Consider the following 18127-nt stretch of genomic DNA (forward strand, 5'->3'; position numbering starts at 1 on the left):
CATTTTCAAATTTTAATTTCCACCCCTGGTAATGTATGACATGTCATGTTCATATTCAAAGTTGTTAACTACAAACTCGTATTATGTTCAGCATTGTTGTCCAATTAATAAGTCCATCTGTGCAGGCATTTAAAACGGATTGTGTTATTTCATCCGTTTGATGGAATCGATCTTTATTACTGTTTTATCACAGTCATAATTACTTTGTGGTCAAGCGGATCACATCACCATGACAATTTGATTTATGATTTACACAAAATAGTGTTTCTGCCATAGGTTTCTGCCCATCAGGCATAAATAATGTTAAGACAGAGAAGCATGTTACAGGAATATTTTTATTGGCTGCCTTGTGTGACGCAATGCAAGAACTTGCACATGGACTTGCGCATGCGTCGTGCGTGTTTCTGGCTGGCTGACTGCTCCAACATCAGGAAGGGAAAGGAATGTTACCCTAGTCGCAGCAACTATGAACGCTTTGAAGTTTTGAAACTCTTGTGGGCCAGATTAACGGATGACCAACGAATCCACTACATCCTAAATCAAGTGTAGAGGCTTTTAAAGGAAGAAACGGAGTTGTCACCTGCCAAGACTCGCTGTCGAAAGTTTTGTTATGGTGGTTTGATGGCTAGCTAGCAAGGAACGTGTATGTTAGCTACCAAGCTAATCTGCCCGCTTACTTGTATTATTAGCTAAGCTGCTAACTGCAACGTTATCGTAGTTTTGACGAGTTAATAATTAACCTCGCTCTCACTGCTTTCTGTTATCTGGTCGTCATATTGGTCGCCAGATCCAGTTAATTAAAGAAGAGGTTTACACATTTGGAAACAGTTTAGCCTCAGCTGGTGTCGACTTGTGAACGCATGTAATCAAATGAGGAACATATCTTCTAGTAGCGATACCGTTGCAGCTAGTAAGCTACCAGACGAGAAAAGTTGCTCAAGATGAAATTGTTAGGCCTCGGGCAGTCTGCGCTGATTTCAGTGAGTTTTTGTCTTTAATTCGCCACATGGTTAGCACCACATCAATGCACGAGAGTTGACGTTTTGCTTGGAATGTTTGAGATATCGAATAATAATATTCGCACCGCCATCTGAGCGGAACAGACAGAAGTTCCCTTTTGGACAGATTGCTAGCTAGCTAACTTCCACTCGCTAAGGAAAAAGTATTTTTTTTCTTAACATTGGGCTGCCTTGTCAAACTGCATAGTGTTGATTGAAGAAGCCTTCGACGGAGTCTGTGCCATATAAAAACGAAGACATTTTACTTTGTTAGCTAGGGGGGAAAGTTTCTTCAAACGGTTTGCTAACGTTACCTTCCAAAGCTAGCTAGCGCCTTCAAAACCCATAGTTGCCACCTATGCGAAGACACCCTGATGCCGATCAGCCTTTTGAACTTCCTCATTGAAGTTTGAGCCATATCTGCCACCCGCTGTCACGTCCGTGTGCCAGGCTGGCGCTGAGTTTAATTGTGTACCGGTAGTCAGTGATGCCGTGGCGTGGACCCAACAACTGACACTATGGGAGGATGCGTGGGAAGAGAGCGTGGGGATTCACGCGGACAGGGGTCGTCCCGCGCTGGTGGCAGGACCGGACGGAAGCGTGGAGGTAAGACCACCGTTACACGTCCACCTGTCTCACTGTGAACATTTATCCAGCCAGCTCTTCCAGACCAGCTGTCTGTCATGTCATGCTCACGCATCCCCACATCTCACTCTCGTCACTCCACTCAAGGGCCGTCCGTCCGATGACGCTTTTACACCGTAGCGTAGCGACAAGCCCGTGCTTTCCATAGTGTGTGGCGACGGCGGCCTTCAGACTACAATACGTGTTTACAGTGGAAAAGTCCGCACCGGCGTCGCTTTTAGATCATTCCCACAGTCACACACGGTCTCTCTTATCAGTGTGAATCAGGTGGCCATATCTTTTAATTTCCCTCAGGCACGTCTGCCAAGCTGCCCTAGACTAAGGAAAACCTAATCAGCTGGATCATACATCAGGGCATTTTACACTAACATTACATCAACATATGGGACACCTTGTGTAAGGTTCAGGCATAGCCTGATCGGAGGACCGAGTGTAGCTGGCTCAGTTGCCCTTGAGCCTGCAGGGAAGGTTTAAAACCCGGTCTGGCATCCAGCTGTGTTTATATAGGCAGTGGAAAGCGCAGGGCCTGCGCTCCCTAACGCCCCCAAAGCTATGCCATCACTCGCTGAATCAAATGTTTTATAGCCTGCAAATGTAGAGACATTTACTGCCAGCGATGAGATATTTAATACTTCATTTAATGAAAAATAATTTGCTTTCATTTGTGAGCCCTTTGAAATGTAAATCTATAATATCTTGCCATAGTTATCACCTTTGATATATTAGCCTACATTTTGATATGAGGATTACCTATGCGGTCATAGCCGCCAAATCTCTTAGCCAGATAGCTGTTATGGGGCGCGTTCCAGAGCACGGTGTCTCTATATTGTGGGGTGCGTGATTATGGGGCGCGTTCCAGAGCACGGTGTCTCTATATTGTGGGGTACGTGATTATGGGGCGCGTTCCAGAGCACGGTGTCTCTATATTGTGGGGTGCGTGATTATGGGGCGCGTTCCAGAGCACGGTGTCTCTATATTGTGGGGTGCGTGATTATGGGGCGCGTTCCAGAGCACGGTGTCTCTATATTGTGGGGTGCGTGATTATGGGGCGCGTTCCAGAGCACGGTGTCTCTATATTGTGGGGTGCGTGATTATGGGGCGCGTTCCAGAGCACGGTGTCTCTATATTGTGGGGTGCGTGATTATGGGGCGCGTTCCAGAGCACGGTGTCTCTATATTGTGGGGTGCGTGATTATGGGGCGCGTTCCAGAGCACGGTGTCTCTATATTGTGGGGTGCGTGATTATGGGGCGCGTTCCAGAGCACGGTGTCTCTATATTGTGGGGTGCGTGATTATGGGGCGCGTTCCAGAGCACGGTGTCTCTATATTGTGGGGTGCGTGATTATGGGGCGCGTTCCAGAGCACGGTGTCTCTATATTGTGGGGTGCGTGATTATGGGGCACGTTCCAGAGCACGGTGTCTCTATATTGTGGGGTGCGTGATTATGGGGCGCGTTCCAGAGTGCTGGCTGCTGGGCCTGTCTAACGGCACACGGCTCTGCTCTGCTCAAGGTGCTTTCATCATCAGTATACACGATATTCCGCAGCCAACAATGGGGGTCGCCATGACACCGAGACGGTTTTCTATTTCCGGCGAAGCTGCATTGTATCTGTTTTAACGTGACGGTTTACGGTGCTTAACATATCATAATGCATATAAAAGTAAACTTTTCTATTTTCTATCGGTTATATATGATGTAGTTTATACATGCCGAGGGCAGAATTGTCAACATTTCGAAAGAAATCTAAGTTGAGGCATAATCTAGTTAGCTACGGAGAACGCACATGTTAACAGAATGAACGGAAGTTGAAAACAGTATCGTAACCATCGCAACGATACATATTTCCGGGTTGAGGAATAAGGTGGATAGGGAAGGCAGAGTCCGGGGCACGTTCCAGTGCGCAGTGTTTGTAGATTATGGGGCACGTTCCACAGTGTAGTGTTTAGATTATGGGGCACGTTCCAGAGTGTAGTGTTTAGATTATGGGGCACGTTCCAGAGTGTAGTGTTTAGATTATGGGGCACGTTCCACAGTGCAGTGTTTAGATTATGGGGCACGTTCCACAGTGCAGTGTTTAGATTATGGGGCACGTTCCACAGTGTAGTGTTTAGATTATGGGGCACGTTCCACAGTGTAGTGTTTAGATTATGGGGCACGTTCCACAGTGTAGTGTTTAGAGTATGGGGCACGTTCCACAGTGTAGTGTTTAGAGTATGGGGCACGTTCCACAGTGTAGTGTTTAGATTATGGGGCACGTTCCAGAGTGTAGTGTTTAGATTATGGGGCATGTTCCGTCTGAGTTAACTGAAATACAGGCAGCGGCGCATATTATTAGCCTAGATACCAGACTCTCCGACTGCGCAGTTTGGCCTAGATCCTTTGGCAAATGTTTATTTCCTGTTTGGTGAACGCTTGTCACCGTTTGAAATCATTGGAGTTCGATCACTAACGTTTGGTAATGATGTATGTTAACCACGGGGGACACAATGATAACGATAGGCTTGCAACTTAAACGTAATGGCTCTCAGAAGCGCCCTCTGCTCGCTGGGTGGTCGGAGTAAACTAGTCCTGGAGCCGGAGTAAACGAGGGCGGATCAAGCTATTCCAGACGGAGTGCTGCAGGGAAAAGAAATAGTGCTGCCACTAACGACTAATTTTCTAACGATTAATCTTTCGACTAATTTTTCGATTAGTCGACTAATCTAAACGACTTTTTTTTTTTTTTTTTTTTTTTTAAATCAAGTTTTCGTTATTTTGTTGTGTCCATTTTATTTTTAACTCAACTGAAGGGCCAAAACATGACATATAGCCATAGATATAGATATGCTCCTATCTAGCCTGACGAGCCAGACCCACATCAAGATGTAGGGTCTGGACACTCACCGTAGACAGGGCTCAATCGGAGGGGTGGGATAAACAGTTGTCTTTCAAATTCCCTCCCCGCAATAGGATAACGCTAAACGAATCATCTTCTTGTTTTCAAGTAGCAGGATGCGTAACCTTCCCTCTCCACGCAATAGGATAACGCTAAACGAATCATCTTCTTGTTTTCAAATAACAGGATGCGTTACCGTCGCAACTTCTGGTCGCATGTCAGTCACCATTATGTTAAGCCCTGTGATTGGGCCGCTGGTGCTGGGGGTTCTCAGCTTCCTGGCTCAATGGATCGTGCCTAGACTGCCCCGCCAGCCAAATTACATTTGCTGCCGCTAGGGGCGTCTAGATTTCTAGGCTAGCTCATATCAATATCAGCCTACATTTGTAGAGTTAATAACAGAATTAATAACATTACAGCCGTTAGAGACAGGAGACCAAAAATAAATAGGGGGTCAAAAGCAAAACGATTAGTCGACTAAAAAAATTGGCGTCGACTAATTTTCATAATCGATTAGTTCGATTATGTCGATTAATCGCGGCAGCACTAAAAAGAAATGAGCAGAAGCGTGTTGACAGGCGGAGCCAGGCTAGCACGTTATATGCCAGAACTAACATGCTGGTAAGAGAATTCCACATCCGCACAGATGGCGTCAAAATGAGCCTGTTTGTAGCATACTGCACTCCATTGGATGCTGCTCCCAATGGAGTGTGTGTGTGTGTGTGTGTGTGTGTGTGTGTGTGGCATACTGCACTCCCTTGGATGCTGCTCCCAATGGACATAAGTTTCTAAAGGCAAAGCATGCAGAAGCTAAAGGTTGCTGTTCATGACTATATGAGGATATTGCTCAACAAACCCAGGTGCTCTAGTGTAAGAGGCCTGTTTTCTGGTGGAATTGGTATGTGTTCGTATGAAACTGGTTGTGGCCTCCACAGAGGGTGTGTGTGTGTGTGTGTGTGTGTGTGTGTGTGTGTGTGTGTGTGTGTGCGCGTGTGTGTGTGTGTGTCCCAATCCCAAAGTGAGCCCTGGGACAGCACGTCACGCGATCACATGTACCTTGTCCTCCATAATAAATCTGTAGATCCGACTCCTCCATAACGAGTCTGTAGATCCGACTCCTCCTCAATAAATCTGTAGATTCGACTCCTCCATAACGAGTCTGTAGATCCGACTCCTCCATAACGAGTCTGTAGATCTGACTCCTCCATAAGAAATCTGTAGATCCGACGACTCCATAATGCTTGGAAGGTGCTGCCCCGTGCATTACAAAACAGGCCTCTTACACTAGAGCCTTTGTCATTTCCGGAATTTTCCATGGTCTCTAGGGATGCACCGATCCGACTTTTTCAGTCCCGATACCGATACCGATGCCTGGGCTCTGCGTATCGGTCGATATCCGATACCGATCCGATACCATTGTTAATTAATAAACTGTATACCTCACCATGTGGAAAAGACTAAAGGCATCAGGCTTGACTTCATTCTTCATTCTTTCCCTAACTAAACATTACTTTCCTAAAAAAAATCTAACAAAATAACACTTAGATATAAAGGTAATGTATTATTATTATTATTATTATTATTATTATTATTATTATTATTATCATCATCATTATTGATTATATTACTAGTATTAAAAATAAACAGTTGTAGGCCTACACCAGCAGCAACTTGGAACAGCATTCAAATTCAAGTTCACAGTTATTACTAAATAATAAATCTAACAAAAAAACAATTTTGCAGATAAAAATCCCATAATTAGTGACATACATTGAAACACCCCTGCCAAAATGGTGTCACCCGCGAAACCCCTCTATTTACTCATAGTGGTACTGTCCCGCAGTTTCCTCACGATAAACTAATTAGTTCACACGGAGTTTGAATGGTGGTAAACGGTAGAAGTTGTACGTTTTATCTAATAAATGATACGTTTTTAACGGCCAATTTGAACATTTGCATGTCTTTATACCAAGAACAGTTTATACAGATGAGATGAAAATGACAATGTGTTTAGTTTGAGTAGCCTATTTTGTTGACTGTTACACATTAACGTGTTGCCTAAATGCAACAAAACGCATGAAGATCGTAATTAATCTATGACAAATGGTGGTTAGTATAGATATTATTTTGATCCTATGACATAAATTTGGTATTTGTATTTATCCCATCCATGAATTTAGACACTCAGAGCAGACAGTGAGGTGAGGCACACACTCTAACCCGCAGCAGTGAGCTGCGCTAAATGGCTGGTTGCGCGTCATGGCTCAGCCTTTTTTTGAGACTATATTAAATTCGGATCGGCCCATGGATCGGCCTATTTTTTCCGATCCCCGATCCAGCTATTTTGTTCATATCGGGGCCGATATCCGATCCAAATATCGGATCGGTGCATCCCTAATGGTCTCCGTGGTAAACAACACTTTGAACAGTGGGTAATTCTCTGAGGTTAAGTCTGCACCGATGCAGACTCACGGAAAGGGCTCGGTAAGTGTACTCAAACCCTCACGCCTGTTGAAATTCTGGGTTTGGGATTGGACCACTTTGTGCCACACACGCATGCTACACATACACAACGTGCTACACACATACAAACTGCACACACGCGATGCATACAGTATATATACAACACTATGAGTGTGCTAAATCCTTTATTCTTTTAGCAGATGTTAACGCTAAATCCTTTATTCTTTTAGCAGACGCTAACGCTAAACCCTAACATCTATTCATTTAGCAGACGCTAACGCTAAACCCTAACATTTATCCATTTAGCAAACGCTAACGCTAAATCCTAACATTTATTCATTTAGCAGCCGCTAATGCTAAACCCTAACATCTATTCATTTAGCAGACGCTAACACTAAATCCTAACATTTATTCATTTAGCAAACGCTAACGCTAAATCCTAACATTTATTCTTTAGCAGACGCTAACGCTAAATCCTAACATCTATTTATTTAACAGACGCTAACGCTAAATCCGAACATTTATTCTTTTAGCAGACGCTAACGCTAAATCCAAACATTTATTCTTTTAGCAGATGCTATTATCCAAAGCGACTTACAAATTTGAGGAATAGCATTTGAAGTACAGGGCAGAGGAGGATTGATTGATGAATTAATTTGTTCCTTAATTCATTAATGTATCATATTTTCCACCGGACATTCTTGAATCTATATGTTTTTGCTATTTTTCAGTACATGTGAAACCGGTCAATTTTCAGCTGTAGCCAGCTAGCGTAAACACTGACTAACGTGTTACTCTGCAAAGTGAAGCATATGATTCTATGCTAACAGCGCTCTGTTTGTGCAGGCACTCTTAGAAGGCCATTGTTTGCTCTCTTTTTCAAATTCATGTAGACCCTGATGTAATCTATGTAAATATAGGTTTCATTCAGACCCTGATGTAATCTATGTAAATATAGGTTTCAGGTCAGCCTTTGATTCTTATCTTTCATGTGTAAATGTTAGGGGTGGCATGGTTTTTGAAAAATGCTCCGAACCGTGCGGTTCGCATGTCACGGTTCGGAGTGTGTTTTCGTCGTACGGTCCTACGGTTCAGGCTAGTTATGGCATGCGCTATTGATTCCCATATGTGACGACGTGTTTCCCTTACGTGCGAGAGTAGGAGTATGGAGTTTTGAGTGCTGCGCGCAAGGTTTTAGAAATGGCAAGTGCGAGAGATCATCCCTAGCGTGGTCAAACTGATGCACCTGACCCTGCTCCGCAACTGTAGACTATGTGTGCAACTTTACCAAACAGTAGAAGTAAACTCATTCTCCTTGGCCCGCTCTCGTGCGCGCTCAATGGACACCCGCCCTCGACATGCACATTAATCCAAATAGAACATTCACAATCGTGAACGCAATGACGCACAGAAGACGATTAGCTAAATTACTGTTAAAAACGGTTAGCATCAGACATTTGATAAAATCTCTTGCATTCAAATTGACTGACCATCTCAATACCAATGTTTTCAACTTAAAAGGGCCTGTCCCAAGGAGAAAAAGTATTAGCTTACCTTGAAACTAAAACACATGTGGGGAAACTGAACAGTCCAACCAGTAGAGTATGATGAGCTTAGCCTGCTACTTTGTTTACAATATTTTGAGGCTTCAGCCAGACAGCTGAATTTAAGAGGTGGAGTTATAATGAATAGTAGGCTATAATCTGCATAAAGTTTGCTGTTATGAATATCAGACATGTCAGTAGAATGAATAAATAATTACATAATGTGTGTGTGTTTCAAATAAAGACAAGCTTTACATCTTGTTAAAAAATCATTCACACTATATGAAAGGAGAGCGATAAAAAGGCGATCCAATGAAAAATATGGGTGGACGACCCAAATAAATGAAAAGATTGTTGAAATCATCAATGTCTTCCCTCTTGCTTTATCAAAATCTCAACTGAAGCTTAAAGATGAACTGAACTGAAATTTTAAGTAAATGTGATATAACAGATGTATTTTATTTCTTCTCATTGGTACAATGATTAAAATGGCTGGATTTGTTAAAAGGGACAAAATGATACGGTGAAAGTGGTGTTGTTGTTACACGGGCGCCGCCATGTTGGATTTCAACAACCAGCTACGTCACTGGCATGGTAGGTCAGTCTAGCGCCTATGACTAGCACTAGTTGCGCAGCATCTAGATAGTCAGTCTGTGGCTAACCAGAGCCCATTTGGGCTAACTGACATGGCTAAGGACACGGAAACTAACAGGACTAGGCCCCTGGCTGCAGTAATGAAATGTATAGGGTAACCGCTGGGGTTGAGAAACTTTTTCCTCGCAGGGTACTTTGACAAGGAACCAGCCCTCAACGCATGGTTAGTCCTATCTGCCTTAAAACTGCCTAGCCCTCCGACAGCCCAAGGACTTCGAGTCTGTAGCAAACATTTTTTTTTTTAAATCAACAAACTATTTAGAGAGTTTGACACAACAGGGTCGTTGATTAGGGTTAATTATGAAAGACTGAAACCTGAGTCCATTCCGTCTTTTCAAGTGATGCTACCGTATGGTGTAGGGCAAACCGATAGACACCACCGATGCTATCTGCCGCAAAAACAGGGCGCTGAAACGCACACGCCAGGCAGGGGCTTAGCTGTTATCCCCAGCATGTCTACTAGGCAAAAGGCTGGATGTAACGTTGTCGTCAAAATACAAAAAACGTATTCGCATACACACAGAAATAAAGCTAACTGTAGGCTTTAGCGTTCAACAAAACAAACTGACACACTGGGACGTAGTCACAAAACAAGCTAGCTAGACAACAAACGATCCAACCTAGGGAAAGGGCTCACTTCCAGCCTCTAAACACGTTAGAAACACGTCAAACTAAACAAGCCAGCACTCTGACCATAGACTGCATATTAAGTCATGACTCCGACGATATATCACATTTCGATCATAATGCGTTTATAAGCTGCTAACAACCACAGCGGGTCTGTTGTCCCTTTCAACTCACCCTGAAGCTAGCTGATGTCCACCGTCTCAGGGCAGATTAGTTCAAGTTCAATTTCTGAGTTCAAATCGCAGTAATAGCTGTCCTGTCCATAGTACGAGGTATCCGTGGAATATCCATCCGTGCAAAATCCATCAGTGCAATATCCATCAGCATCCACAACGAACAAATCTGCCAACTCTGCACTAGCCTACAATACACGGCAAAACTTCTCCGTGCATCTACACCTCGGGTAAGTGGCGTGCAGATAACTTAGCAAGCGATTTCCTCGTCTGTCAGTACGTGGTGGCACAAATACAATAGCTGAATGCTTAACAATAAACATAGCCTTAACTCGACAATGGCGTCTGCCAAATCCCATAACCATAACTCAAAACAGCTGTGTCATTCTGATCAGATTATGCAGCCATGCCTAGTAGAATATATTCTACTGCACAAATTAATTATAGGCTAATATTATACATCAGTATTCCTTATTGACTAGCTGGAATTATTTTTTTTCCCTTTCATCCTAGGTTTAAAGCAGGCATACGTGGACATATAATTGGGCTACGTTTTTTTTTATATATGACTGCACGTTGAACAGGTAGGCTATGAAAAGTTTGAGAACCAAGAATAGCCTACTCCATCAAACTGCTATATGATGACGAAATTGATCATCTATATTTTATTCTCTCTACCCCCTGCCTTGTCAACACAATTATTCTAGTCGTGATTTCTGTATAATGTTGTATTATAGCGTTTATCGGCGCAAAGTGACAGGTATAGGCATCATGCGTCTGACTTGTGTCAACGTTTTTTCTTAACCTAAGGGGTGCTGGGGCCTGAAACTGATCGTCCCCCATCTGGTGATAGTCGGACACTACATGCCTGTCCATCAGATGCTCAAAATGTGTAACCCGTGACATTAAAATAGCTCATTTTCGTGAGTATATCATATGTTGCAGCTGTTGCTTATGAGGCCCTACCATGCCAGTGACGTCATTGGAATTGAGCGTTCTAATACTAACAAACACATTTTTTTTGTGTTGCTTAAAAAAGGCTATGTATTGAATTTTTTTATTCAAAATTTTAGTGGAATTTATTTGTAATTGTGATAACCAACACGTCTTCAACGTTAATTATTTCAGTTCAGTTCATCTTTAAAGTTTCCTCAGACAATAATGTGCTTTATGTGAAGTCAAATTCAGTTTGTGCATTATTACATGATAACTATTCTCTAAATACTCTAGCCTAATTGTGGATGATTAAGCTATGTGCTGAAATATGTTTCTGGAGTGTTAAAGAGTAAAAGAAAAAATAACAACAAGAACCGCACCGAACCGAAAACCGTGACCCTAAACCGTGATATGAACCGAACCGTAGATTTTGTGAACCGTGCCACCCCTAGTAAATGTGCAGAGGTAGATGCGCTGCCCCCTGCCCTGTTCACCAGGTAGATGTGCTGCCCTGTTCACCAGGTAGATGTGCTGCCCTGTTCACCAGGTAGATGTGCTGCCCTGTTCACCAGGTAGATGTGCTGCCCTGTTCACCAGGTAGATGTGCTGCCCTGTTCACCAGGTAGATGTGCTGCCCTGTTCACCAGGTAGATGTGCTGCCCTGTTCACCAGGTAGATGCGCTGCTCCAGTGCTGCCCTGTTCACCAGGTAGATGTGCTGCCCTGTTCACCAGGTAGATGTGCTGCTCCAGTGCTGCCCTGTTCACCAGGTAGATGTGCTGCCCTGTTCACCAGGTAGATGGTTGATGGCTGGTAATGGTTTACCTCACAGGTGAGGTATAGGGGAAAGGGAAGATCTGTTCACCAGGTGCAGAACACCACGGACGCACCTGCAACCAACACCATTGATGTTTTCTGGAATTCTGTTTGATCTAATCTTTAATTTATGTCGTTATATTTATATCATGAAAACAACAGATGCTCACATGGCATTCAACTCAACTCACTGCAACTGACACACCCACCAACTGAGAGCTAACTGTAGCAAAGCGGTTTCAAAATGCGAAATGTTTAGATGTTGAACTGGCCCCAGTGTGTGTGTGTGTGTGTGTGTGTGTGTTAGCGTGCGTGCAAGAGAGCCTCTCCTCTGAGTGTTCTGTGTGTGTGTGTGTGAGAGAGCCTCTCCTGTGTGTGTGTGTGTGTGTGTGTGCAAGAGAGCCTCTCCTGTGTGTGTGTGTTTGTGTGTGTGTGTGTGTGTGTGTGTGCAAGAGAGCCTCTCCTCTGAGTGTTGTGTGTGTGTGTGTGTGTCCCCTGCAGCCCGTAACGAGCCCCTGAAGAAGGAGCGTCCCAAGTGGAAGAGCGACTACCCGATGACCGAGGGCCAGCTGCGCAGCAAGAGAGATGAATTCTGGGATACGGCGCCGGCCTTCGAGGGCCGCAAGGAGATCTGGGACGCACTGAAGGCGGCCGCCGTCGCCCTGGAGACCAACGACCACGAGCTCGCGCAGGCCATCGTGGACGGAGCCAGCATCACACTCCCACATGGTACACACACACACACACACACACACACACACACACACACACACACACACACACACACACACACACACACACACACACCCTGGAGTGTAACGACCACGAGCTCGCGCAGGCTATAGTGGACGGAGCCAGCATCACACTCCCACATGGTACACACACACACACACACACACACACACACACACACGGTACGTACACACACACACACCCCCTGCAGTGTAACAACCACGAGCTCGCACAGGCCATAGTGGATGGAGCCAGCATCACACTCCCACACACACACACACACACACACACACACACACACACACTGTTGCATTCAATCCATTGGGTAGTTAGGAAAACATAAATAAAAGTTTAGGTCCAGTTTAGGAAGACCCTAAAGTGTGTGTGTGTGTGTGTGTGTGTGTGTGTGTGTGTGTGTGTGTGTGTGTGTGTGTGTGTGTGTGTGTGTGTGTGTGTGTGTGTGTGTGTGTGTGTGTGTGTGTGTGTGTGTGTGTGTGTGCACTCTCTCAGGCACGCTGAATGAGTGTTATGACGAGCTGGGCAACCGCTACCAGCTGCCCGTGTACTGCCTGGCTCCGCCCCTTAATCTGATCTCCGAGCGCAGCGACGAAGAGCCGTCCGACACGCCCGACCCCCCCGCCCCCCCCAGGAAGGAGTTCTCCCTCAAGGTACGCACACACACACACACACACACACACACACACACACACACGCCCAAACTCTATAGTCCTGACTCATGTCACTGGCATAGCCTAGTCTGGAGGGATTATGCAGAACTCTATAGTGCTGACTCATGTCACTGGCAGTTCTGTTTTACTCGCTAACATGGCATTTTGACATTATGACGTTACGACGTTACAACCTTACAACCTTACAACCTAACATTACGACGTTTCGATGTTACAATTACAACATTCCGATTACGACATTATGGCGTTACCACGTTACAACGTTACGACAACATTGTGTGTTGTGCAGCCTCTGCCATCAGTGTGTGAATGGGTTAATGTGAGGCGTGATGGGTAAAGCGCTTTGGGTGGGGCAGCCGTGGCCTACTGGTTAGAATATATTCTATTCTATATTCTATTCTATATGTGACGTTCCACGGCAAAACCAGTCGCTTGTCGCAACAGGCGTTTCTGAGAAAAATGGCCATTTATGTCACTTGTGCTAAAATCGTGGATTTTTTTTTGTAAGTGTTTTGAAACAGTGGGAGGTCTACACTGTACGGCCGTGAATACATTTCGCCGAAAAACTGACCTTTTGTAGTCTAAAAACGTGAGTTTGTTGAGGTGAGAAAGTTAGAGGAAGCAGGAAGTTAGAGGCGTCTCGTTTTTTGCCGCTTTACGGTAAATGCACTCATCGACAACCACCAAGCCATCCGCGTGCTGTGTCGTTGATACAAGTACCGTAAATCTTGTAATAGCGGCGACCTTACAAAGCGTTCGTGAGTGTTGAGCCGACGGTTAACTTCAAAGGCAGATTTCTCCGTTTTTCTATTGGCATGACAGGATGAACTCAACTCCTTTGAATGTTTATATCTCAGTAATATGACGTTCAATTCATTAGATATAGGTATCGTTTTGAAGGTTGATTATGCCCCTTCCTGAAAACGTAATAACTTTGATTTTGAAAATTTGGACATTGTGACTGATTTCGCCGTGGAAGGTCACATATTGTATTCTATATTCTATTCTATATTCTATTCTATATTCTATTCTATAGACATGCAGTCCATTGCGTTACAACATTAGACGCTCTACTGACAGTGATATGCAATAGTAGAGTTGTGCAGACCAAAAGGACTCCACACGCACACACTCCCTCATGCTCATGCTGTGTGTGTGTGTGTGTGTGTGTGTGTGTGTGTGCGCGCGTGTGCGTGTGCGCATGTGTGTGTGTGTGTGTGTGTGCGTGTGCGTGTGCGTGTGTGTGTGTGTGTCAGGTGCGTCTGTCGACGGGGCGAGACGTGCGCGTGAGCGCCAGCATGGCGGACTCGATCGGTCAGCTGAAGAAGCAGCTCATGCTCATGCTGTTCGTGTGTGTGTGTACGTGTGTGTGTGTGTGCGTGTGTGTGTGTGTCAGGTGCGTCTGTCGACGGGGCGAGACGTGCGCGTGAGCGCCAGCATGGCAGACTCGATCGGTCAGCTGAAGAAGCAGCTCATGCTCATGCTGTTCGTGTGTGTGTGTGTGTGTGTGTGTACGTGTGTGTGTGTGTGTGTGTGTGTGTGTCAGGTGCGTCTGTCGACGGGGCGAGACGTGCGCGTGAGCGCCAGCATGGCGGACTCCATCGGTCAGCTGAAGAAGCAGCTGCAGGCTGATGCTCATGCTGTTCGTGTGTGTGTGTGTGTTGTGTGTGCGTGTGTGTGTGCGTGTGTCAGGTGCGTCTGTCGACGGGGCGAGACGTGCGCGTGAGCGCCAGCATGGCGGACTCCATCGGTCAGCTGAAGAAGCAGCTGCAGGCGGCGGAGGAGATCGAGGCGCAGCACCAGCGCTGGTTCTTCAGCGGGAAGCTGCTCACCGACAAGACGCGGCTGCAGGACACCAAGATCCAGAAGGACTTCGTCATCCAGGTCATCGTCAACCAGCCGCCCACACACACCACACACACACACACACACACCACGCCCACACACACCACGCCCACACACACCTCGCCAACACACACCAGCCCCACACACACCACCCCTACACACACCACGCCCACACACACCACCCCCACACACACCACCCCCACACACACCACCCCAACACACACCAGCCCCACACACACCACGCCAACACACACCACCCCATCCCCCCCCTCCTCCCCCACCACCCCCAACAACTGACCTGCACCAGGGGGCCAAGGAGCAGCACGAGAGGACAAGTGTGTGTGTGTGTGTGTGTGTGTGTGTGTGTGTGTGTGTGTGAGGATACGGAGGTGGAGAGGAGCCGCTGCGGGAGGACGCAGATGATTCTTCTTTTCTCATAAATGCCGCCATTAAAGATGGACTCTAGATCTTCACCTGCTGGACTCAGCCATTGATTGGACTCGTAAGAGCCTACATGTCCCCAATTCCACCCCCCCAACACACACACACACACACACACACACACAAGAAGTGTGTTGCATCCAACTCACTGTCTTACCACAGAGCCCCGCGCCTCCCTTATGCTGATGATGGACTGTGTGTGTGTGTGTGTGTGTGTGTGTGTGTGTGTGTGAGTACATGCGTTATAGAGGAGATTTGAGATGTGTGTGTGATGTTGGAATGTACCTCTTGGGTACCTGTGTGCCTTTCTAGAGATGTCCAGATGAGATACACACTTGATTCAACGTGTGTGTTTGTTAGAGTGACCATAGATGATGATGTACTTTAAAGTCTCTCCAATCTCTGTGTGTGTGTGAGAGAGAGAGAGAGAGAACTGCCCCCTAAATACACCAAACCACACACACACACACACACACACACACACCCACCCGTAGAGGACCACCGGTTCTGGTTTCTCTCAGAACTTTGACTCTTCAGAAAGAACCTTGAGAATAATAATGGAGCGCCAAACTACCGGAATGGATTCTGTTGCTACACACACACACGCACACGCACACGCACGCACACACACACACACACACACCTTTCCAGTGCTGCTGGCCCATGCTGTCAATCCTACTGTTTTTGTGAACTCCTAATTCATCATGTGAGGAAATCAAACACGAGTCACAACTCTCAGCTAAACACACACACACACACACACACACACACACACACACACACATATCAGGTGTGGGGAGCCGTGCTGATGGGCAGGGGAGAATGTGAAGGGTCTATTGTCCATGTTGAACACCATAAGCCTTAAGAGAGGGCCGAGCCTAAGGCCATAGCAGTACTGTGTGTGTGTGTGTGTGTAGAACATCACATTTCAACAGTTCTGTTGCAGTGTGTAGCAATGGAACTGGTCTTGTCAAAGTGCAGTTCAGACAGATTCTGTGTGTGTGTGTGTGTGTGTGTGTGTGTGTGTGTGTGTGTGTGTGTGTGAGAGACAGAAGAACCGTGATGAGCCTGTCTCCATGACGATCACGAGAGGAGCCCGTCACCATGACGATGGTGATGAGGAGACTGCAAGATGATGCTCCAGAAAGATCTGTAATCTGAAGAATGTCGATGGAAGAACTCGTCTGTCCACTGATGTCCATGTGTGTGCTTCTGAACTGAACGATTAAAGAAGATATATAAGATCATCCTGGTAGTTGTTTTGGTCCCCTGGGCCCTCTGCTGGGCTTACACACATCAGCATCATCAGCGTTCTGAACTGAACGATTAAAGGAGATATATAAGACTGGACTGACTCATGCAGGTGTGTGTGCTTCTTAACTGAACGATTAAAGGAGATATATAAGATCATCCTGGTAGTTGTTTTGCTCCCCTTGGCCCCCCTCACAGTGCACCTCTGCTGGGCTTACACACATCAGCATCTCCCTCCTGTGTGATGCTCTACACACACACACACACACACACACACACACACACACACTACTGTTGTCTCCATTGCTGTTAGTAGAGACTGAATGACTGAGGATAGTGAGAGACACACACACACACACACCTCTGAGTGTTGTAGCGTGGGCATGTAGCACCCCTCATCTGACTGGACTGACTCATGCAGGTGTGTGTGTGTGTGAGACTGACTCATGCAGGTGTGTGTGTGTGTGTGTGTGAGACTGACCCGTGTAGGTGTGTGTGTGTGTGTGTGTGTGTGTGTGTGTGAGACTGACCCGTGTAGATGTGTGTGTGTGTGTGTGAGACTGACCCGTGCAGGTGTGTGTGTGAGACTGACTCATGCAGGTGTGTGTGTGTGTGTGAGACTGACCCATGCAGGTGTGTGTGTGTGTGTGTGTGAGACTGACCCATGCAGGTGTGTGTGTGTGTGTGAGACTGACCCATGCAGGTGTGTGACTGACCCATGCAGGTGTGTGTGTGTGTTTGAGACTGACCCATGCAGGTGTGTGTGTGTGTGTGTGAGACTGACCCATGCAGGTGTGTGTGTGTAAGACTGACCCATGCAGGTGTGTGTGTGTGTGTGAGAGACTGACCCATGCAGGTGTGTGTGTGTGTGTGTGAGAGAGAGACTGACCCATGCAGGTGTGTGTGTGTGTGTGAGACTGACCCGTGCAGGTGTGTGTGTGTGTGTGTGTGTGTGAGACTGACCCATGCAGGTGTGTGTGTGTGTGTGTGTGAGACTGACCCATGCAGGTGTGTGTGAGCGTTGATGTCCAAGAGACGAGGTCAGCCTAACCGGACTGGACCGAGCTCTGGCTCCAGCACTGGGCCACAGTTCCGACCCGTCCCTGTGTGTGTGTGTGTGTGTGTGTGTGTGTGTGTGTGTGTGTGTGTGTGTGTGTGTGTGTGTGTGTGTGTGTGTGTGTGTGTGTGTGTGTGTGTGTGTGTGTGTGTGTGTGTGTGTGTGTGTGTCCCTGTGCACTTTATTCTGCAGAACCAGAATGGAACCCATCACTTCCCATCAAAGTGTTTGTAGCTGTGTGTGTGCGTGTGTGTGTGTGTGTATATGTGTGTGTTCACTGTAAGGTTTTCTGTTTTTGTGATAAAGTTGGTGGGTAATTTTGAATTTGATTTTTATTTTTTGTATCCTGATTTGTAATGTTCAATTCTGAGTGTTTGTGGTG

The 18127-nt window shown here is 46.1% G+C and overlaps 1 protein-coding gene across 1 annotated transcript; it reads left to right on the forward strand.

The window, feature by feature from the left end:
- Positions 1-411: 411 nt before the first annotated feature.
- Positions 412-16681, forward strand: ubtd1b (ubiquitin domain containing 1b). The gene is made up of 4 exons (XM_062531302.1): positions 412-1604; positions 12232-12459; positions 12973-13130; positions 14844-16681. Exons 1-4 carry the CDS (start codon positions 1517-1519, stop codon positions 15291-15293), a joined length of 924 nt encoding a protein of 307 aa, XP_062387286.1. The 5' UTR covers positions 412-1516; the 3' UTR covers positions 15294-16681.
- The last annotated feature ends 1446 nt before the right edge of the window (positions 16682-18127 follow it).

Source organism: Sardina pilchardus, chromosome 3 (genome assembly GCF_963854185.1).
Source record: "Sardina pilchardus chromosome 3, fSarPil1.1, whole genome shotgun sequence".
Classification (NCBI taxonomy): Eukaryota; Metazoa; Chordata; class Actinopteri; order Clupeiformes; family Clupeidae; genus Sardina; species Sardina pilchardus.

Bases quoted from the DNA above. Each gene is read 5' to 3' on its own strand.
- ubtd1b (XM_062531302.1), top strand. From the start codon at position 1,517: ATGGGAGGATGCGTGGGAAGAGAGCGTGGGGATTCACGCGGACAGGGG. The intron at 12,460-12,972 runs GTACACACACAC...GCACTCTCTCAG, and splicing joins CAGCATCACACTCCCACATG to GCACGCTGAATGAGTGTTAT. The intron at 13,131-14,843 runs GTACGCACACAC...TGCGTGTGTCAG, and splicing joins GGAAGGAGTTCTCCCTCAAG to GTGCGTCTGTCGACGGGGCG.